The 24,307-nt window shown below is 39.7% G+C and overlaps 1 protein-coding gene across 1 annotated transcript in view; it reads right to left on the bottom strand.

Annotated features, from left to right (window-relative positions):
- Positions 1 to 24,307, bottom strand: part of hif1an (hypoxia inducible factor 1 subunit alpha inhibitor) — a 52,328-nt gene that overhangs the window by 25,716 nt on the left and 2,305 nt on the right. Inside the window, exon 2 of the mRNA XM_069885707.1 lies at positions 6,397 to 6,641. Within this exon, the coding sequence (XP_069741808.1) occupies positions 6,397 to 6,641 (245 nt within the window). The remainder of the gene's footprint in view (positions 1 to 6,396; positions 6,642 to 24,307) is intronic.

The following is a 24,307-nucleotide window of genomic DNA, read 5'->3' as shown; positions in this document are numbered from 1 at the left end:
AAAGCAATGAAGAAAGTAAGAGTGGACAAAAAGCCACTGGAATATAAAGGTCAAAAAATTTTTTTCTATCCAGACATTAGTTTTGAACTCTTGAAGAGGAAGGAGTTCAATACAGCAAAAACGATCTTATGGAAAAAAGGATATAAATTTATGTTAAAGTACCCAGCGGTACTTAAAATAGTTATTCCAGGGCAACAAAACAGACTATTCTCGGATCCAGAGGAAGCAAGGAAATTTGCAGAACAACTACAAAACAAGCAGAGAGATGAAGACATGTAATAAGAGTAAAAATGACCACGATCTATATGTATGTGTGTAAAGGGGTATATGTGTGTATATATATATATATATAGTGTGCATACATGAATGTATCCATATTTAGAGGAAAATATATATAGAGTATAGACAAGAATTAATAAGGGACGGAAATGGAATAGAGGGAATAAGGAGGGAATTAAAAGAGTGACCTTTGTTACATATGAAAATTGAAATCTTTTCTGGGGGGGGCTGGGTGGGGAGGAGTTACGGTCACTGCAAAATCAGCTGACGTTTGCGAGTGAATTCGCAAATCCAAATGGAGAGGGGAGATGTGGTTGTCCGACAAGGGATAAAGGACAACTCAGGAGGGGGAGGGGAGATTGGGGTTAAAGAAGTTTTAAATAGGAGAATAGAGAAAATGTTTGATGTTTTAGAAATGTTGTCTTATAAAGTGTTCAAAACAAGAAAGCAGAAATGGATAAGAAGGAAAGGTAATGATGGAGAAACGGAAAGGGAAGATAAACAAAGTATAAAATGGCTACGCTGAACTATATGACTTTAAATATTAACGGAATACATAACCAAATTAAAAGGAAGAAACTGCTAAATTTACTGAAAAAAGAAAAAATTGATATAGCATTTGTGCAAGAAACACATTTAACTGAATTGGAGCACAAGAAATTAAAGAGAGATTGGGTAGGACACGTAACAGCAGCGTCGTATAAATCAAAAGCAAGAGAGGTAGCTATATTAATTAGTAAAAATGTGCCAATTAAAATAGAAGAGGAAATAATAGATCCAGCAGGGAGATATGTAATGATAAAATGTCAGATATATTCGGAGTTTTGGAATCTACTCAATGTATATTCACCTAACGAAGAAGATCAAAAGTTTATGCAAGATATTGTTTTGAAGATAGCAGATACGCAAGGGAACATATTAATAGGAGGAGATTTCAACCTGAATTTGGATTCAAATATGGACAAAACTGGGAAAAAAATTAACAGAAAGAACATAGTAACCAAATTTATAATTAAATCGATGGAAGAAATGCAACTTTTCCAAAGGAAAAGGAATATTCATATTACTCGGCTAGACATAAAACATACTCAAGAATAGACCTATTTTTGTTATCAGCTCGTATGCAAGATAAAGTAAGAAAAACAGAATATAAAGCTAGAATATTATCGGACCATTCACCCTTAATATTGACAATAAAGTTAGAGGACATCCCTCCAAGAATGTATAGATGGAGATTAAACTCCATGTTACTCAAAAGGCAGGATTTTAGAGAATTCATTGAAAGACAAATTAAAATGTATTTTGAAATAAACACGGAATCAGTGAAAGATAAGTTTATACTATGGGATGCAATGAAAGCGTTCATTAGAGGGCAAATAATAAGTTATGTAACCAAGATGAAGAAGGACTATAATCGGGAAACAGAGCAGTTGGAAAGGGAAATAGTAAATATAGTAAAAGAATTAGCAATGAAGGAAGATACAACTAAAAGAAGAGAATTGGCGGATAAAAATATAAAATATGAAACACTACAAACATATAAGGTGGAGAAGAACATAATGAAGACAAAACAGAAATATTATGAACGAGGGGAAAAAACACACAAAATTCTAGCATGGCAGCTTAAGACAGAACAAGCTAAGAAAATGGTATTGGCATCAAGGGAAAAAGACAAACAAATCACATATAATCCAAAGGAGATCAAGGAAAACTTTAGAGAATTCTATGAACAATTATACCAAACTGAAAACGAAGGGAAAGAAGGGAAAGTAGATGAATTTTTAACTAAAATTGAACTACCAAAACTACAAATAGAGGAACAAAATAAATTAACAGAACCATTTGGAATAGTAGAAGTACGAGAGATAATAAAAAAACTACCAAATAATAAGACACCAGGAGAGGATGGATTCCCAATAGAATTCTATAAAACATTTAAAGATTTATTAATTCCTCCCCTTCTGGAAGTAATCAACCAGATTGATAAAACACAAAGCTTACCAGATTCATGTAAAACAGCAATAATTACAGTAATACTAAAGCAAGGGAAAGATCCACTCGCACCAGCGTCACATAGACCAATATCTTTACTTAACACAGATTATAAAATAGCTAAACTATTAGCAAACAGATTAGCAGAGTATGTACCGAAAATGGTAAATCTAGACCAAACTGGATTTATTAAAAAAAGACGCACAACAGACAATATTTGTAAATTTATTAACTTAATTCATGCAGTAGAAGGGAGTAAAGCGCCAACAGTAGCAGTTGCTTTAGACACAGAGAAGGCCTTTGACAGAGTAGAATGGAATTATTTATTCAAAGTATTGCAAAAATTCAGTTTACCAGAGAAGTATATTAATTGGATTAAAGCATTATATAAGGGACCATTGGCGAAAGTGACAGTAAATGGATATGTATCAAAGCAATTTAACTTAAGCAGGTCAACACGGCAGGGATGCCCACTATCACCCTTATTGTTCGCGCTAGCTATAGAACCACTAGCAGAATTGATAAGAACAGAAAATAATATAAAAGGGATAAAAATAAAAGACAAGGAATATAAAATCAGTTTATTTGCGGATGATGTTATAGTATACTTAACAGAACCAGAACTATCAATAAAAGAATTATATAAGAAATTGAAGGAATATGGAGAAGTGTTGGGTTTCAAGATTAACGTAAGTAAAAGTGAAGCAATGCCTATGAATAATGCAGATTTCTCAAAATTTAAGAAGGAATCACCATTCAGATGGCAAATGCAAGCAATAAGATACCTAGGTATACAAATAAATAAAAACCTCGGCCAACTATATAAGCTCACTAACACTAATAGGAAGGATAAACTGTATTAAAATGAACATTTTTCCAAGGATATTATACCTATTTCAGGCATTGCCAATACACCTGACAGAGAAATTCTTCAAGGAGTTAAAGAAAATAATAAGGAAATTTTTATGGAAAGGGGGGAAACCGAGGATAGCACTAGATAAATTAACAGAATGGTATAAACAAGGAGGCTTACAACTGCCAAACTTTAAAAATTATTATAGAGCCGCACAATTAAGATACCTATCAGATTTTTATCAAATAAGGAAAAGCCAGATTGGACTAGATTTCTTTGGCTTGGCTTCGCGGACGAAGATTATTGGAGGGGGTAAAAGTCCACGTCAGCTGCAGGCTCATTTGGGGCTGACAAGTCCGATGCGGGACAGGCAGACACGGTTGCAGCGGCTGCAGGGGAAAATTGGTTGGTTGGGGTTGGGTTTTTCCTCCTTTGCCTTTTGTCAGTGAGGTGGGCTCTGCGGTCTTCTTCAAAGGAGGTTGCTGCCCGCCAAACTGTGAGGCGCCAAGATGCACGGTTTGAGGCGATATCAGCCCACTGGCAGTGGTCAATGTGGCAGGCACCAAGAGATTTCTTTAGGCATTCCTTGTACCTTTTCTTTGGTGCACCTCTGTCACGGTGGCCAGTGGAGAGCTCGCCATATAACACGATCTTGGGAAGGCGATGGTCCTCCATTCTGGAGACGTGACCCACCCAGCGCAGCTGGATCTTCAGCAGCGTGGACTCGATGCTGTCGACCTCTGCCATCTCGAGTACTTCGACGTTAGGGATGAAACCACTCCAATGGATGTTGAGGATGGAGCGGAGACAACGCTGGTGGAAGCGTCCTAGGAGCCGTAGGTGATGCCGGTAGAGGACCCATGATTCGGAGCCGAACAGGAGTGTGGGTATGACGACGGCTCTGTATACGCTTATCTTTGTGAGGTTTTTCAGTTGGTTGTTTTTCCAGACTCTTTTGTGTAGTCTTCCAAAGGCGCTATTTGCCTTGGCGAGTCTGTTGTCTATCTCATTGTCGATCCTTGCATCTGATGAAATGGTGCAGCCGAGATAGGTAAACTGGTTGACCGTTTTGAGTTTTGTGTGCCCGATGGAGATGTGGGGGGGCTGGTAGTCATGGTGGGGAGCTGGCTGATGGAGGACCTCAGTTTTCTTCAGGCTGACTTCCAGGCCAAACATTTTGGCAGTTTCCGCAAAGCAGGACGTCAAGCGCTGAAGAATTAGATAAAATAGAGGAAAAGATACCTGAACACATATTATATAAATGGGATGAAAAATTGGTACAATATAGAAGTTCTCCAGTATTACATCATCTACTCAATATTTGGAAGAAGATTCATGTAGAAAGAAATAAAACAAATTATCAATTACCAAAACTAATATTGACGCAAAATAAGTTACTCCCTTTTACAATAGATAACCTTTCCTTTAGAGAATGGGAGAAAAAAGGGATCAAAAGAATAGAAAATTGTTTTTCAGGAAATAGATTATTATCCTTTGAACAAATGAAATATAAATACAATATAACTCAAGATACAGTGCTGGCATATTACCAATTGAGATCCTACTTGAAGGACAAATTAGGAAGCAGTCTGAGTTTGCCAGAGGGAAGTAACTTTGAATATGTGATTACAGATACAATGATAATCAAAAGATTTATAACAAATATGTATATTAAACTGCAAGAAAAGGAGAATGAGGAAACAAATGGTAAAACTAAACAAAAATAGGAACAAGATTTAAATATAAAGATTAAAAAGGAAACATGGGAGAAGTTATGTTCTGGAACGATGAGAAATACAATAAATACGAAGTTACGTATGATACAATATAACTGGATACACAGGCTATACATTACATCTCAAAAGTTAAATAAATGGGACCCAACAGTATCTGATAGATGTTTTCGATGTAAAAAAGAAATGGGAACAACAATTCATGCAATCTGGACATGTGAGAAAGCAGAAAAATTTTGGGAAGATCTAAACCAAATATTAAATAAAATTACAGAAAACAATATACCAAAGAATCCAGAGATCTTCCTCCTAAGTAACATAAAAAACAAAGAATTTGGAATTGATTTGGAGGATGCACAAAAAAGATTTGTTAAGATAGCTCTAGCCGTAGCAAAAAAATGTATTATGTCAACCTGGAAATCGGAAGATAATTTGAAAATACAACAATGGTATATAGAAATAAATAAATGTATTCCATTAGAAAAAATAACATATAGTTTAAGAAATAATATTGAAATATTTGAACAAATATGGGAGCCTTACATGAAACACAATAGCGAAAACCTACCGGGGACATTCACTACCTAAATTAACGAAAGGAGAAGGAAATGAAAAGAATTGACTCAGGGAATTTCTTGTTTATTTTTATTGAATGACAACATTGTTTGACTGGTTTAATGTATCCTAGATTTTGTACTTTAAATGGACGGGAGGGGGTAGGTAGTGAGGGTGGGATGGGAGGAGGGAGGGGGGGCGAGAAAATGGCACTGTATATATTTGAAAAGGAAAAAGTATGCATCATGGTTAATGTGGTTTATGGTGTGAAAAAGAAAAAATTAAAAAAAAAAAGAAATTGATGCACCTAAGAACATTTCCACCACATTCAACCCATTGACTTCTAACAGTGCATGCAATTTTAACATCATCTTTCCCTCCTCCATCTCCTCTGCCACTCTGGTTCCCCTCCTCCTGCAAATCTAGTTTAAAACTACCAGAGCAGTACTAGCAAACCTGCACACAAGGATATTAGTCCCCTTCCAGTTCAGATGCAAACTGAACCGTCAAAACATGTCCCACCTTCCCTGGAAGAGAGCCCAATGATCCAGAAACCTGAAGCCCTCTCTCTTACTCGTGCCTTCAGCCATGTGATAAGCTGCATTATCCTCCCATTTCTAACCTCACTAACACTATTCCAGTTTCTGTCTGAGCTGTGCAGTTAATTATTTCACTATGCATCATTCAGCATTTCAACATCAGGGTGTTTCCATTTGCTGGTCTCCAAGGTCACAGCAGTGAACTTATCATGGAAATTCAGCAAAAAAACAAATGAAGGTAATGGTATAACGACATTTCTTTTGAACGTACAAACCGTGTCTCTTATATGGAAACAACGGCTACAAAGTATTTGAGGTCATAAAAAAGTTAATTTTAATCCCAATTCTTTCTTTCTATTATCTTTGATTTAAAACCACTCTCTGCTCTGGAGGCACCTCATCAATGTATTTTGGCTGCAGAAATTAGTTTATTGTTTGGTTTTACCTTTCATCACCTTGTTTGAATTTACCGAGTGCTTCCATAAACTCACTGAACTTCATTTCTTCCCGTCTTGACTTTGGTTTAAAATTCTTGAAGTTAACCATTTTCTTTTCATCGTAGTATAAGAACTTGTGTGTTTTGGCAACATAAACCGAGAAGTCACCATCTCCAATATTCTCCTGCAAGTATTCCATGTCCCATTTTAGAGCCGGATACACCAAGCTGGTATCTGTCAGCACCACTGGCTCCTAAAATGTAAATAGACAAACTATTAACATTAATTTCACTATATGATGCATGGAATTGGGCAATATTCGCTCTCTTCCAAATCTGCAGAACTAGTGGAAAATCTTTGTATGAGAAACAGATTAGATCCCTTTCTCCCTCATTAAGAGAAAATATAATCTGAATTTACATTTCATGTTGGTCAGCTTTCATATTTTATTCTGTTTATGATTTATTTGTCCAGAGACTTGGCATAGCTTCTCATATGCAGTGTTGTTACCAAAGATGTAAATACAATCATTTTGGCAGTTTCCGCAAAGCAGGACGTCAAGCGCTGAAGAGCTGGCTCTGAATGTTTGGCCTGGAAGTCAGCCTGAAGAAAACTGAGGTCCTCCATCAGCCAGCTCCCCACCATGACTACCAGCCCCCCCACATCTCCATCGGGCACACAAAACTCAAAACGGTCAACCAGTTTACCTATCTCGGCTGCACCATTTCATCAGATGCAAGGATCGACAATGAGATAGACAACAGACTCGCCAAGGCAAATAGCGCCTTTGGAAGACTACACAAAAGAGTCTGGAAAAACAACCAACTGAAAAACCTCACAAAGATAAGCGTATACAGAGCCGTTGTCATACCCACACTTCTGTTCAGCTCCGAATCATGGGTCCTCTACCGGCATCACCTACGGCTCCTAGAACGCTTCCACCAGCGATGTCTCCGCTCCATCCTCAACATCCATTGGAGCGCTTTCATCCCTAACGTCGAAGTACTCGAGATGGCAGAGGTCGACAGCATCGAGTCCACGCTGCTGAAGATCCAGCTGCGCTGGATGGGTCACGTCTCCAGAATGGAGGACCATCGCCTTCCCAAGATCGTGTTATATGGCGAGCTCTCCACTGGCCACAGTGACAGAGGTGCACCAAAGAAAAGGTACAAGGACTGCCTAAAGAAATCTCTTGGTGCCTGCCACATTGACCACCGCCAGTGGGCTGATATCGCCTCAAACCGTGCATCTTGGCGCCTCACAGTTTGGCGGGCAGCAACCTCCTTTGAAGAAGACCGCAGAGCCCACCTCACTGACAAAAGGCAAAGGAGCAAAAACCCAACACCCAACCCACCAATTTTCCCCTGCAGCCGCTGCAACCGTGTCTGCCTGTCCCGCATCGGACTTGTCAGCCACAAACGAGCCTGCAGCTGACGTGGACTTTTACCCCCTCCATAAATCTTCGTCCGCGAAGCCAAGCCAAAGAAGAAGAAATACAATCAATATGCCAACTTGTTTAAAATTGTATTGTTCAAACAACATTTGAAAATTCCACTGTCCCATTTGCTCCCCCAAATGCATTACACACAAGAAAGAATTCTGCATTCAGCAAGCACTACTACAAACCATTAATATTCCTGTAATTTATCATCCAATTTTCAGAACTATTCTTAATCATGCAAAAGAACAGGTATAAAACCAGTGGCTGAGTTAAAATACATTGCATATTGGTATTTATAAAGGCAACAATTGGTTTAAACTAGTGCTTCTCAACCTTTTTTTCTCCACTTACATACCATATCAAGTAATCCCTTACTAACCACAGAGCACCGAGGGTGCTGTAGGTGCTCTGTGGTTACTAAGGGATTACTTAAGGCAAGTAGAAAAAAAATTGAGAACCACTGGTCTAGGTGTTCCAGAGCTGAGTGGAGAGACAGTGATATTGCGTGTGCTGTGGAGCGATTTGCCAGTCGATGGCAAATTGCAGTGGGTCCAGTCCTTTACTTGGGTACACATTAACTCTGGCCATGATCAAACTCTCAAAGCATTTCATCACAGTAGATGTTAGTGCTACTGGGCAATAATCATTGAGGTAGCTCCCTCTGCTTGGGCACTGGGATAATTGATGCAGTTTTTTATTAAAGGTAAAGTATACAGGCATGTTAAGATATACAAAGCTTTTTTTTTCCATCCCCCCCCCTCCTACAAACTACCCCAAATAAAATATATGGAGTTAATATATATCTGGTTATTTGTTTATTTATTTATTGCTGTGATGGGTACCCCCTCTTTCCAAGAAGAAAACCCTTATTACATTACTAAATCCTTAGATTGATGCAGTTTTGAAGCAGATGGGAACCTCCTACTGATGCAGTGAGAGATTGACAATGTTTGTGTACACTCCAGCCAGTTCAGTGGTTCTCAACCTTTCTTCCCCACTAACCACAGAGCACTTATGACATCCTATGATAATCTACTTTAAGTATTTCCTATGCCATAAGTGCTCTGTGATTGGTAAGGGATTGCTTAAAGTGGTATGTGAGTGGGAAGGGAAGGTTGAGAACCACTACTCTAGACCCCCATGGTTACTGAAATATTTTGATTCAGTAAAATTGTCATTGGCCCATTTCCTCTGGAGTTATAAAACCCAAAACTGACTGACCACTTCTAACCCTGGATATTGCTTGACCCACTATGTTTCTCCACCAGTTCACTGAATGCAGAAAATCTGGAATCTGTTCTTTGATTTTCTATGGTTCTAGTCAGATCTGTATTTAGTTCTTCTTTAAGAATTCAGTAAAATTTGAATAGATTCTAGTTCATAAAGCTTGCCTGCTCTGTTGATCCGTATGCAAATTGGAAACTGAGCAGACAATCCCAGTTTATGTTTCACTTACAATCTTGGTTTTGAGCTCGAATTTCATTCACACTGGGATCTATAAGCCAAGCAACTGAAAATTCCACTTAGAAAGTGATGGAAAAACTCAATAGGTCATGCAACATCCATGGGAATGGAGGGCAGTTGACGTTTCTGGGTTGCGCCCTTCTTCAGAAGTTCCCTAATAAAAAGGTGGGGGTGGGAAGGAACACAGACTAACAGGTAGGAGGTATGTGGTGGAAGGGCAGAAGAGAAAGAAGGTGAGGTTATAGGGAGAGAGGGCACAGATCCAAGTAAAATCAGACCCTCCTTTCTATCAGGGAGCTATCTTTCTTCGCATCCCCCCCCCATCCTCTCCCCCATTACTTCTGATTTTCTTTCTATTCTACCTTCCCACCTGGATCTTATGGATGGTGCATGACCTGCTGAATTTCTCCAGCATTTTTGTGCATCATCTGCAGATTTTCTTGTTTAATCATTCAGCTCAACAGTGTTGAGAGAATAGACCAAATGTACAATGGTCCACAAAGTTTGAGCTTTCCAAATTCCCTGATTTGCTTTAATTGTCATTAGTGGAATTGGGACACAAAAATATTTGGGGCGGCATGCTTAGTGCGACACCCTTACAAAGCCAGCGTCCCGAGTTGGAATCCGGTGCTGCCTGCAACGAGTTTTAACACTCTCCCCATGTCTTTGTGGGTTTCCTCTGGGAGCTCTGGTTTACTCCCACCATTCAATAAGCTTACTGGGGTTGTAGGTTAATTTGTATACAGGGGGTGGGAGGGGGCACGGGTTCTTGGGCCAGAAGGGCCTGTTACAGTCGTCCTGTTTGTCTAAATTTAAAACATAGTAGCAAAAGAAACAATTGTACAAGTCAGGTAATTGTGATTCTTGCCAAGAAGGTAAGGAGTATCAAAATCAGGACTGCCAGCTGGGGAACAGCTGCCCACCAGGTTGGTGTCACCCATCTCACCCCTCAATTTTGAAATATTTGAAAAAATATATAGTAAAAATATAAAATAATGTGATATAGTTGTAAATTGCTTAAATGTAATATTTCTTAGATTATGGATACTAACAACAAAATTATTTTGTAAAATCTTTCTACATTGAGTTGCAACAGAATTAGTATGAGCAGAAGCTTTTTTTGATTTTTCTCCTTTTCCTTTAATTACCTACTTCATCTGCAAAAATATTATTGATATAGGTTCACAAATACTAATTACCATAATACTGTAGCTAAAACACCAAAAAATTTGATAAAAGTAGCAACTATAAAAACACCAGCAGCAGCGAAAACAACAGCGCATGCTGACGGAAACCTCGGGATTCGAGGTGTCGTTGCAATTGGGCCCTCATGACAGCTCTGACCGGACGGAGTGCACGAGAAGGTTCAGAAAGCAAGTTGGCAGAGTTTTAGCCTTGTAGGTCTATTGATCATGTAAGCTGGGCTTATGAAAAATGATTTTTCTGTTATAACCTATAGGGATATTTTTGTAAAAAAAATACATTTCTGCTGAAACACAGCACAAAAGTTTTATGGATGGTGATTTTGTTGTCACCTGGTGCAACCTCCTAGTGACGACAGTGTCCCACAGGCAGTGAGAATGAACATTTTCCTCTGTGTAAATCATCCCATATATTTGCATACTGTCTATTTATTTGATTATTTCTGTGTATTGTGCTGCTTCCTCAGGTTGTACATGTTCAATCAGATGATAATAAACTTGAGTAAAGCACCAAGGTCTGCAGACACCTTAATGTACCATCATACTCTGATGAAGGGCTCCAGCCCAAAACGTTGGCTATGTATCTTTATCTTTGCTACATAAAGGGCAAGGTTTGACCTGCTGAGTTTCTCCAGCCTTGTGTTTTTTTTTAAATAATAAACGAAGAAGTCAGATTTCAGACCAACGCCACGAAACTGATTGCCATTCATAGACAACGAATACCAGCTCTGCGGTCAAGGTCATTGCCATGCGATTTTTAGGTGGGGAGGTAGGTAAGTATCGCCGCTGAGATCCACAACCTGAAAGCTCCCTGGGCCGCGAGATGGCGCAAGGGGAGCTCTGCACCGCGACCAGACAGACTACGTGACTCGGGGAGCGTACACAGTCTACACACACACACACACACACACACACAACCCCCCCCCCCCCCCCCTCTCCCCCCCGTAGGGAGAAGAGAAAACGAGAGGCGGCTCAGTGCACCAGAAATAAGAGCCACGGTGCGGGTATCCTCAAGTTAGCAGCGTGGTCGATGGATTTGCGTTCCTCTCATTGCAGCAGTCTCATTTTGACCATTCTCTTTCTGTGGGCAACTTGAATCGCGATCTCCGAGTTTTACTCCCAGCTCAGGCTGAGCATCTCTGCAAAGGGAAACTCGTCAGCGACGCTCCCACCAGCCCGGTGACTGGTTCACGGATACACGCTCACGCCAACGCGAAAGTTGCGGCAGAGAGAGAGAGAGAGAGAAAGAACAAGCGAGCTCTGACAGCATAGAGAACATTACAGCCCTTCGGCCCTCAATGTTGTGCCGTCCAAAATATACCCACCACACAAAAGAAACTAAATAAAACACGTGGTTGCAGTAAAAACACTCAGCAGGTCAGTGACCTTTATATGGCAGATACATAGCCAACGTTAAAGGCACCAAAATACTGAACCCTACCTCATAACCCTCTATTTTAACAGCAAGAAAAAAAACCCAGCAGCCATCAAAAATGTTAGGCCACATCCTCAAAACACGCAACAGTGGGCTATTATAAATGAGAGCAAAGACAGAATTGCATAAATGTCAATGCCTGCTAAACTAAAACTGGAAATAATGAAAAGACTCACCTTACCCAAGGGTATTGGTCAGTTAACTCTTGCTTCTCCACAGATGCGGTCTGATCTGCTGAGTATTTCTCACATTCAAATTTAAAAAAAATATAATTTGACTAATAGATTGTCTTTGAATAAAACTGGTTCCTTACCTTTTTTCCTGCTGCATTCACAGATGCATCAGTTTGTGGGATTTTCATCTCAATATTACAACAGAGGTTTTAATCCTATTATCTCTGCAATATTGAAACACCACGTTTTTGCACTAAATGAAACTTTTTTTACAAATCTATCTGTATTTTATACTTATCTCTTGCCATACTGCAACAATTTAATGTATACTATTAAGGATGTATTTTTTTAAATAAAAGTACCTGTTGGCTTCAATAAGTTAGAACTCTGGTGCCAATAAACTATCTTTCTTTGGCTTGGCTTCGTGGACGAAGATTTATGGAGGGGTAATGTCCACATCATCTGCAGGCTCGTTTGCGGCTGACAAGTCCGATGCGGGACAGGCAGACACGGTTGCAGCGGTTGCAAGGGAAAATTGGTTGGTTGGGGTTGGGCGTTGAGTTTTTCCTTCTTTGTCTTTGTCAGTGAGGTGGGCTCTGCGGTTTTCTTCAAAGGAGGTTGCTGCCCACCGAACTGTGAGGCGCCAAGATGCACGGTTTGAGGCGATATCAGCCCACTGGCGGTGGTCATTGTGGCAGGCACCAAGAGATTTCTTTAGGCAGTCCTTGTACCTCTTCTTTGGTGCACCTCTGTCTCGGTGGCCAGTGGAGAGCTCGCCATAAAACACGATCTTGGGAAGGCGATGGTCTTCCATTCTGGAGACATGACCTACCCTGCGCAGTTGGATCTTCAGCAGCGTGGATTCGATGCTGTCGGCCTCTTCCATCTCGAGCAGAAAGAAGGAGGCGGTGGCCCCGGTCCGGGCACAGGGAAGGCAGCGGCGGCCCCGGCCCCGGTCCGGGCAGAGGGTAGGCAGCGGCGGCCCCGGCCCCGGTCCGGGCAGAGGGTAGGCGGCGGCGGCCCCGGCCCCTGTCCAAGCAGAAGGTAGGCGGCGGCGGCCCCGATCCGGGAAAAAGCGGAAGGGGCCCCGGTCCGGGCAGAAGCGAGGGGGTGGCCCCGGCCTCAGCAGAGTGAAGCAATAAACTATAATTTGTTATTAAGTGACATAAAATATGGAAGCTCTCTCACTCGTTCTGGTAAATGTGAAAATCAATAACACAAAGTCACACTCATTTGTGAAACTTTACTGGGTAATTTGATGTAGAGGCCTCCCAGATTATAAATGTGACACCACATGCAATTATTTACTAAGCTACAAGCTGCTTGGGACCTGAAGGCTTTGGATAATTTCACCCAATAAATCTAATCAAAGGGTTATAATTTAGTTTTGTAGTTTGATGCTACCTGATGAAAGGACCTGCTGCAAAAGGACAACGAATCAGTAACTAATCACAATCAGTATATATACTGCCCTATAAAACTATGCCACCCCTTCAATCCAACATAAACAACTACCAAGAAGAGATTAAACATTCAAAACAATACCATGTTAATAATTCATAGATCTCAACTGCATTTCTCATTAGTCAGTCCCTGAGATCAAGGATAGGCACCCACTCCAATTCTGCACATCTGAGCAAGAAACCAACGATGCCGACCTGTACCTAATGAGGTGGGTGGGTAACTTGGAAGTGCTGTACTCCGTCCGCCATTTTCACTGAGCTTCCAAGTGTTCCCAGAAATACTCGATTTCGCCGCACCATCCAGAATATTTCTCTCTGGAATGTGGACCAGGGATTCAGTCTGAAGGCAGCAAAGGTGACAAAAATAAAAAGTGGAATGGCTTTGGGCATCATTCACCAAAGAACACCTATCCTTTGACCTATATCCAATTGAATTTCTGATCAATGACATAAAGAATGCTAATGGTGGGCAATTTAATGAGGAGTTTGAAGATTCAGTACGTCACCAAAGACTCTAGTAAACATCCACGATGTACTGTGGAGAGCATTCTACCTATTTGCATCAGTCTGGTACAGAGCTGCCAATGCTCTGGACAAGAAATACTCCAGAGGGTTGTTAAATTGGACTGCGGCATCACAGCCACCCGTCATCACTCGATTGAGGACATCTACAGGTGCTTGGATTGAAGGGGGTGGCATAGTTTTATAGGGCAGTATATATACTGATTGTGGTTAGTTACGGATTCATTGTCCTTTTGCAACCGGTCCTTTCATCAGGTTGCTTCAAAGTACAAAACTAAATTATAACCCTTTGATTAGATTTAATAGAGGAAATTAACCAAAGCCTTCAGGTCCCAAGCAGCTTGTAGCTAAGTAAATAATTGAATGTGGTGTCACATTTATAATCTGGGAGGCCTCAACATCAAGTTACCCAGTAAAGTTTCACAAATGAGTGTGACTTTGTGTTATTGATTTTCCAGAACGAGAGAGAGAGCTTCCATATTTCATGTTGCTGAATAACGCAAGTACTATGTCTCAAGAAAGCAACTTCTATCTTCAAAGACCCCCAGCACCCAGGCCATGCCCCCTTCACTCTGCTACCATCAGGAAAAAGGTACAGGCACCTGAAGACAAGCACTTAGCAGCACAAGGGTAGCTTCTTCCCTGCCGCCATCAGATTCCTGAATGACCAATGAACCACAGCCACCCCTTCACTTTGACTTTTTCTTTCACTATCTTTATTTATTTTTTTTTAAGGTGGTTTTTATATAAATGTTTGCATTGTCATGTTTCCGCAAAAAAAATTGAATTTTATGACATGTTCTTGGCAATAAACTCTAATTCTGAACTCCAGGGGAGTCGATGATCACTGACTAACATTTTTCTGGTCTAAATATTATTTAAGTTTTGTCTCATGCAGACGATTACTGTTTCATCGCTGACAGGATGGCATTAAATACTGCATGATCATTCGCACACATCCCCACTGCTGACCGTACAGTGGAAGGTTACTGATGGAGCAGCTGAAGATATGCGTGCCTCCTCCTCTGAGGGGTGGGCTGATTAAGCATTCTTCATTTGTGGAAACTTAAGACTCCAAACATTCATGTGGTTTACTTTGTGCCCCCCCCCCCCACACAAACCTGGGATTAAGTTTTACCACTCTTGCTGGTGTTGTCAAGGGCAGCTCTTCTCAGCTCCATCACTGAAACAATAATCTGCATCTCACAGCAAGATGTTTTGGAGAAACCAGATAAACAAATTCCACATCCAAGAGATACAACACAGGGGACCAAAACTGGAGTCAATAGCCCTTTTTATGCTGAAACCCCGCATTTAACTGGCTCAAGTTAAAAAAAGGCAGTTTTACCTTTTAGAGTGATGACCTATAATGCAGATCCCATGGTGCCTTTACGCAGAGCTGAGTGGGGAGCCGGCTTCCTGAGCTGAAGGAGGCAGGGCGAGTGGTGCAGTAGTGCTGCCTACCACTGTGACATCAAACATATGCGCCAAGAAGGGAAAGTGGTTTATGCTCGAAAATGGCGATCAAAGAGCAGGGAAGGGTGCTAGAGGAGATCTGTGACAAGGATCTCCCAGTAGCCATTTTTGCACTCCATTCCCACACTGACATGTCTGTTCATGGCCTCATGTACTGTCAATTCAAGACTACTCGTAAATTGGAGGAGCAACATCTAATTTTACGTCTTGGCACTCTCCAGCCGGATGGCATTGACTTCTCCATTCTTCCTCCCTTCCCATTCCCTTTGGCTTCTTTCTTCCAGCTCTCCATCCCCTTTCCTCTTTATTCACAGAGCCTTCCCCAATCCCCTGCTTACTGGTGTGCCTCCCACCCTTATCCACCCATTATTACTTGCCTTTGGGACTGTTACTCCTCTCCTCCCACCATTTTGTTCGGACGCCTGCCTATTCAAGCTCAAAATGTTGTTAAGTATCTTTACCTTTGCTACACAAAGTACGCTCCTTGACCTGAGTTTCTCCAGCCTTGTATTTTTACTTCAATCATGGTGTCTGCAAACTTTCGTGTTTTACTTCTATGCTTTTACTGATACTTTTACAAGCTTTGCAAGGACTGAGGGGAATGGAAAGTTACTTGACTAGGCAATAAAGCAAAATGAGCATGGCTAAGCAATGGGTATGATAAGAAAACAAGACATTGTGTCTCATCAGAATAGAAAACAATCTCTTTTATGGCAACAGCGCAGCTTGGTTGCGACATATTTCATGTTTTATATGTGCTGAACATGCTGTGGTAGTGAGCATCTGCTGTGCACCTGGAGTATCTCATTTTTGATTACTTATTAAAAAAAGTTATGCTCAGCTTATGTGCTGGGTTCACTTACTTGGAGAAACAGCTGCAAGGCCGCTGTAACAGGGTTCCTCTTGCTTTGCAAAGTGAAAATAAGATGCAAGAGCAGAAGTAGGCAATTTGGCCCATTGGATTTGCTCCATCATTCCATTCTCCCCCTCAGCCCGACTCCCTTGCCTTCTCCTCATAACCATTGATATCCTGACTATTAAGATATTTATCAATCTCTGCCTTAAATACACAAAATAAACTGGCCTCCACTGCCAAATTCCAGAGGTTCACCACTCTCTGGCTAAGGAAAATCATCCCCATCCGTTTTAAATGGGCGCCCTTCAATCGTAAAGCAGAGCTCTCTTGTCCTAGACTCCCCTACCATAGGAAACAACTATGTCACATCTATTCTATTAGGACAATAAAAGAAAGTTTAACTTTACCTGTGTTCAGAATTTTCTTAACGATTGAGAGAATTCTATAAAGTGGCGCTACGACATAAAGTGAACACCTGCTATCTCCAATGAATCCCTATAGAAGGCTTGAATCTAAGACGCCAAGCAAAATTTTTTAATGCTACAGGAACAGAAAATACAACGATGGATGAAGTTGTTTGCAACTGTGTCAGGATGGACAATAAAGGTTCTGGAGATAGAGTATCAGATGTAACATATTTGTTCTTTCATTTCTTGTATCTGGATTGGAATTTGGCTTGCAATAATAAAATATACACAGTTTCAGTGGGACAAATTGCAACACTCAAACCCTCTTTGTTGCCTCCTGATAACCATACCAGTGCCATCAAAGTTGGGAGTCATGATGTAGCAATTTTCAACCTCCCAAAGAATGGAGCAGAAGTCAACTATACAATGCTGTCAACTCAGAATGGATTTGATAACATGATTCGGATTTTGAGGATCTTTGGCTGAATATTATTTATCAGCCTTTGAGGAAAGTCTAATAACTTGGCATGGATACGTTAGAACGTCTCCTATATGGTAGAAAAGGGATTCCAGCAATCTATTCTACGTTAACCTTTCCTGTATATGGTCAGCATAATCTTGTTCTTCTGAAACCAGTTATTGTGGTAATGGAGTAGACTCAGTTTAAGGTAATGAAAATAACATTGATTGCAGTAGCAGGCGACTTAATAATGAATGCCTACAACTACTGCTGCGTTTGTTGATTGTCTCATCAATGCTGATGTTAGATAATAAGAGGTAACCATGCATTAAGAGGAAGGAGTGTTTAAGCTGCATTTACACCAGTACCCTGTTAAAGCCATTTATATTTTCCATTAGTGCCAATTATGTGTAATGTAAATCAAAACCGATATAAAGCCCATCTCCAAGGAAAGTATGGCAAGACAATCCTCCAAGGAGAATCACTTCAGATCACTTTAGTGCAAGGTCAAGACTTGGATTCAGATTCAAGAAACAACTCGATTTAGTGCAATGCTTTCTGTACTTTCAAACTATTTCACAAATAATAAAGTGCATTTGAAGTCTCAGGAAGATGAAACAAGGAGAATAGATCAGCAATCTTATGGACATTTAATTTAGACAAATCGCTCGGTAACGGTCTTTCAGCCCACGAGCCTGTGGCGCCCAAATTATACCCAATTGACCTCCACACCTGGAATGTTTTGAACAGTGGGAGGCAAACTACGCAGACACAGGGAAAATGTACAATGTACAAACGTACCGGATTCGAATCCCAGTCACTGGCACTGTAACAGCATTGTACTAACCGCTACACTACCCGTGCTGCCTGAGGTGTTCAATGAAGTACCCAGTATCATAGGCACGGTCAATTCATGGATAGGAGACCACTGAGAATGCTGCCTGGGGAAAGAAGTTGAAGGTGACCCACTCTGCAATTAAAAAGCAAACAGCAGGACCAATGAGCGTATAACCAACTGTATTATACTAGCAGGAGTAAGAGGTACAAAGAATGAGTAGACTGTGTCACTCATTCCCTGCACTGAGCCTCACTCTATTCATCACCTCTTTAGTTCATTTTAAATAGTCCTTCAGATTAGTGATACGTGGAGTTTTACATATTTCTTGCAGCTGGTTGTTTCCTGTTTTTGTTATCATCTATCCTTGTGGTATCTTTAGACATACAATCTCAAAAATTTTAGATAGGCTTGTCTTGCTTAACTCTGGTTATATTATATTTGTCTAATTGCCATGTCCCTGAGGATTTGTTTTTGGACATAACCTGAAACTTTGGATTTATGCAACCTTACTTGTATATTACATCATCGTGGTTCTTTACCTGCAAGGCTAGTAAATCTTCACTAGCCTACACACACAGCATTCTTTTACCTTGACCGTAGCAGCAGAATTAACAGCAATAGTGTAGAAAAGAAGAATTTCAGTGCATATGTACTTTGTATATTATGTCAATAAACTCATTATAATGTGCACACTGAAAAAAGGGAGGCAAACACAATTCTCTGCAATCAAGAATAAATTGGAATAAATGATCAAAAATTGAATAACACAATAAACTGCAGATCTGCAAATCTGAAATTAAGAGATAAAACCAGAAATGTTCATCAGATCATCTGTGGAAAGAAGCAGAATTAACTTTAAGTTGAACACTACTTGTCAAAATCGTGAAAGAGAAAAACAAGTTGAAGAGAAACTGGTGGTGAGGTAGATAGGAAAATAGGAGCAGCTGTGAAAGTCAGGGTTGCTGAGGCGATAAATAGTTGCCTGGTTGAGGGGTGAGTGTTAAATGAAGCAATGTAAAATGCGTGGAAATCAACAACCAGTTATTCAGCTTCAGTGGTGTCAGATGGACAAACATTGACCAGGAAATGGGATAGATTGTTTTGGAACCATAGAACATTACAGCACAGAAAACAGGTTGAACTATTCTTCTGCCTAGTCTCACTGGCCTGCAACCAATCCATAGCCCTTCTTACCCCCCCCCCCCCTCCCCATGCAGGTACCTGTTTAAATTTTCCTTAAAAATTAAAATTAAGCCTGCATTCACCACTTCAGCTGGGAACTCGTTCCACACTCCCACCATTCTCTGTGTGAAGAAGTTCCCCTAAACTTTTTCCCTTTCACCCTTAACCCATGTCCTCTGGTTTGTATCTCACCTACCCTCAGTAGAAAAAGCCTAGATGCATTTACTCTATCTATAACCCTCATAATTTTGTAAGCCTCTATCAAATCTCTCCTCATTCTTTTACTTTCCCTGTAAGTCAGTCCTGGCAACATCCTAGTAAATATTCTCTTCACTCTTTCAATCTTATTGATATCTTTCCTGTAGTTAGGCGACCAAACCTGCACCACAATATTCCAAATTTGGGCCTCACCAATGTCTTAACCAACTGTACCGTAACATCCCAACTCCTATACTCAATACTTTGACTTATGAAGGCCGATATGCCAAAAGTTCTCTTTACAACCCTATCTGTGACGCCACTTGCAGGGAATTATGTATCTATTCCCAGATCCCTCTGTTCTACCACACTACTGAGTGCCCTATCATTTATTATGTATGTTCTTTCTTGGTTTGTCCTTCCAAAATACAACACCTCACACTTGTCTGCATTAAATTCCATCTGCCATTTTTCAGCCCATTTTCCCAGCTGGTTCAGATCCCTCTGCAAGCTTTGAAAGCTTTACTCACTCTCCACAGTGCCTCCAATCTTTGTGTCATTTGCCAACTTGCTGACCCAATTTACATTATCATCCAGATCATTGATATAAATGGCAAACAACTTTTTTCCCAGCACCAATCCCTGAGGCACACCACTAATTAAAGAAAGTGTCTTGCAACTGTGAATGTCCACCAAGAGGGAGATGATGCCAGATTTTAATAAATGGTCTAAAAGACAGCACCCACAAAGTAATGGAGTCTGTGTTAGCCAAGATTATAGAAAGCTGCAGAGGGCTTCCAACTCCAAAGGGCGGTAAAAGAGAGCTAAGCAGATCAGCATCACGCCAAAGTTAATCAAAATTGTGTCCCTGCATCGTGTAATAATAACAAAGCCAAACTTGGCATTCAAACAACTCCAATGAATTCAAATATTGAGGCATAAGTAAAGACAAGGATTTTGTAATAATGAATAATGTAAGCTGCATTACCAACCAAAATGATCACTATAGCGTCCAAATCCAAATACCGTGTTACAATCTATATAGTTCCAACACTACGTAATCATGAAGAATATTGACATAGTTTAAGGTTCACACATTACAGCAGATGCAAGTTGAAAACCCAGTCACTCCAGACTAAAAATATTACAGACAGGTGCTAGGCATTTATAGGATAATCAGGAAACTGTAACTTGAGTACACATCGAATCAAGAGTAAATCTGGCTGCAGGGATGAATGATATCCAGTAATAAAGTGCTGAGTTTCGTACCTTCTGATCTTCCACCTTTGAATTGGATCAATTGTTCGCTATGGCTTCAGTTTTTAACTTAGGGTGTCATTAATAATACATTTAGTAGAGGTATGAAGCTGACAATACTTTATTAAAACTATAGCATAAATGCAGCAGTAAATCACCACCACTGAACTTAAGAGAAAAAATAGAATTATACCTTATATTCAACATAAAGACAAAGAAATGGTTGGGAAAATGTTTCCAGAGAATATATTTTGCTATAAATGCCTCTAGCACACGGTGCTAAAACTACTGAAAAGGTAAGCAGTTAGGATATTTATTTTGACCATTCTTCTTCACATTGATTTATGAATTTCAATTTCAGAACTTGCCACAAAGGAATTAGAAACCTTGCCCTTAAATTACAAGTTCAATAAAATAACTAATGGTTGCCAACTAAATTTGAACCAATTACTCAAGTAGTAACAATAAACAATCCACTTTATCTTCAATAATTGTCCAGATTCAAGTATAAAAATAAACAAACACAATTTTTCATCCCCATTGCTTGAGGTTTTGAGGACTAGTTATTTTTCAGCATCTGATTTGCATGAAATGGCTTTTTATTTCTCTTATGGCTGGGCAGGCAGTGTTGCTCAGATGGAAGGACGTTGCTCCACCTAATCGTGCTCAATGGCGACGTGACGTCATGTCATGTTTAAATTTAGAGAAGATTAGATGCTCAGTTTCCGATTTGAATTTAAATTTTCAAACACTGTGGGGACCCTTTTTTGAATTACTTTTAAAATCTCTGATTTGCTATGAATGTAAAAGTGTGGACTATTGAGGTAATTTATAACTCTGATAAGGAATTCTTTCTTTTTTTTTGCCAAACAGCTTAGTTTTTAGTAGTGGGTTTAGAATTTTTATATAATATTAATATAATACAACTTTTATAATATAATACAATTTGTTTGATTGAGGATGCAGGGTACCTTGGATGAAATTATATGATTTAAGTGTAATGTATCTTTTTGACTTTTAACATGTATCTCTGTATTTTTAGATGTTAATAAAATGTTAATAAAAATATTGAAAAAGAAAAGAGATTGGTTATTTTTCAAAGGTTGAAGTTCCAAGATGATCCTGGAGCAAAGAAAACCTTAGTTGTCAATGTTTTGTTCAGCTAACCACCCTAATCATAGGGGTGGGCTTACTCCAGCTTAGTTTATTGTAGGTAGTTCAGAGTAAGAAATAAGATGATTATGTCATTAAAGCATTTCCCTTAACTTACGGAGATTAATCTAACCAGTGCCCTCACACTTCCTAAGTAGGTTGAGGAGGGCAAGGCTACCAGCCCCATCTTGACAACTTTTTTGCAGGAACACAGTTGAGAGCGTCTTGTCTGGCTCCATCAATGCATGGTATGGATAGCTGCAAAGCATCGGACTGGAAGTCAATGCAAAGGATCATCAAAACAGCCATGAAGATCACTCTATTATAATATTTACCAGGAGTATTTCTTAAATAGATGTCAAAGAATTATACAAGAACCTTTCTGTCCAGCACACAGCATCTATGACCCATTTCCATCAAGGAGGTGGTACAGAAATATCAAATTCAAGACTGCCTGGCTAGGAAATAGGTTCTTCCTGCAGGCTGTGAGGTTGATCATCAATCAGCATCCTGTAGCCAAAATATCTGTTTATTTAAAAAGATATATTTATGTACATGTCATTATTACCCATTGTGTGCATGTATGCACTTGCAGTCCAGAGAAACGCTGTTTCATTGGGTTGTACATGTACAGTCATGAACTTGACCTAATTGTCCAATCAGATAATAAACTGATTTATTAGTTATTTCTAATCTAGGAAGGAAGGGTCATGTTGTAAAGTAGGAATGAAATAATGATCAGATTTATATTCATGATATTCATTGAAGGATAAATGTCATGCAGGACACTGGAAAAACTTCCCTGGTCTTCTCAGAATAGAGACTTGGGAGGTTTTGTATGAACCTTAGAGAACAGATTCAGTTGTTAACATTGTGACTGAAAACAGACTTCCAAAGCACCACTTCATTGGACAATTTAAGTGTCAATCTAAACCATGAATTAAAATATCTGGTTTGATGCATAAAGCCATAGCATTCTGACTTGGAGTCAAGTATGCTTCCATTGAGCTCTTATGACAAAATTGCATCAAGGACACTAATATCCAGTGAAATATAATTACCTCCAAAACAGTTTAATCACATCATATGTTAATAAAAATAGTGAAAAAGAAGAGATTGGTTATGGATCACATCAAGAACCTAATTTTAGAACTGCAGAATGATACTCACAATCTACAGATTTAGGAGAAAGGTTGAACGAAATGAAAGTTTGGGAAAATGGAATATCGAGAGGCTCCAATGTAGTGTTAAAAGGAACATTTGTCAACTATAGCTCTGTTGGAAGCAAGCATGCCCCTGAAACAAAGAAAAATGGTTCCAGAGATAACCAGAACAATAAAAGACATTTACTTTTAAACGTTTGTTTCATTTCCTTTAACTGGATTACAGAAAGTTCACACAGAAGTTGTGTTCTTCCTTTCTGCTATCAATTCAGCAGAAAGGAGATCATGCCGCTTATTTTCAGATGAGTGGAACATTCCAGCACTGCTTCCAAAATAGTTGGGAACAGAGGACATTTTTTTCTAAAGGTGACGGAGCTAACTAACTCGATCTGTTTTAATATTCAGCATTAAATTCCTGTAAATCAGCAACTATTTTTATATTTTTGCTCCACATCTCACAAGCTCAGTGATAGTATTTCTTGCAAAAGGACACCATCGTGGCAGGGACCTCACCATCATCACGTAGCTCACTGCTTATTGGACTGATTCAGTTACATTAAGTGCTATTCAATTCTGTGCACTTCGCAACAATATAGATTTAAATTTATACAGCAAAGAACAAAAATGTGTCCCTATTCTCAAATTCAAAATACTCTCAAATTCTGTGATTTTTTTTCAAATTTTTTCTCCCAGTCTTGTGGTCTTTCTTGCCTGATCTCTTTGCCTGTTGTATCTATGATTTTTATTATCCAAGTTCCTATTTTCAGATTAATATTGCTCTCTACTAATTTCTTGTCTTCACTAATGTATCTTCATATTTTCCTTGCTACAGAATAGTTCACTGCACACCTAAAATGCTACAATTTCTCAAACCTGGGCACTATTCATTGATAGATGCAACAGCAATTCACAACAGGAAGGTTTCAGATCAGAATTCAACTTTGCCCTCAGAAAAAGAGAACATAGTTGCACTGAGATTGCAACCTAGAAAAATACCAGTGGGAAGCTCGATGTGATAATTGCTCTAATATGGCAGAAATAATGCATGGAATCTAAACTCATTTCCATACGAGGCATCTAAACTGGGGGTGTGGGGGGGGGGGGGGGTGGTGTAGATTAGTTAGAGGTTGTCTTTTTTTGTGGGCCAGTTTTCTTTCAGCTTTTCATTATTCAGAGCCACAAATGGCAAGATCACAACTGTTTATTCCAGTGGCTGATATGAACACCCAG

Source organism: Narcine bancroftii, chromosome 6 (assembly GCF_036971445.1).
Source record: "Narcine bancroftii isolate sNarBan1 chromosome 6, sNarBan1.hap1, whole genome shotgun sequence".
Taxonomy (NCBI): Eukaryota; Metazoa; Chordata; class Chondrichthyes; order Torpediniformes; family Narcinidae; genus Narcine; species Narcine bancroftii.
The sequence above is the reverse complement of the archived record's forward strand: the minus strand, read 5'-3'. Positions and strand labels throughout refer to the sequence as shown.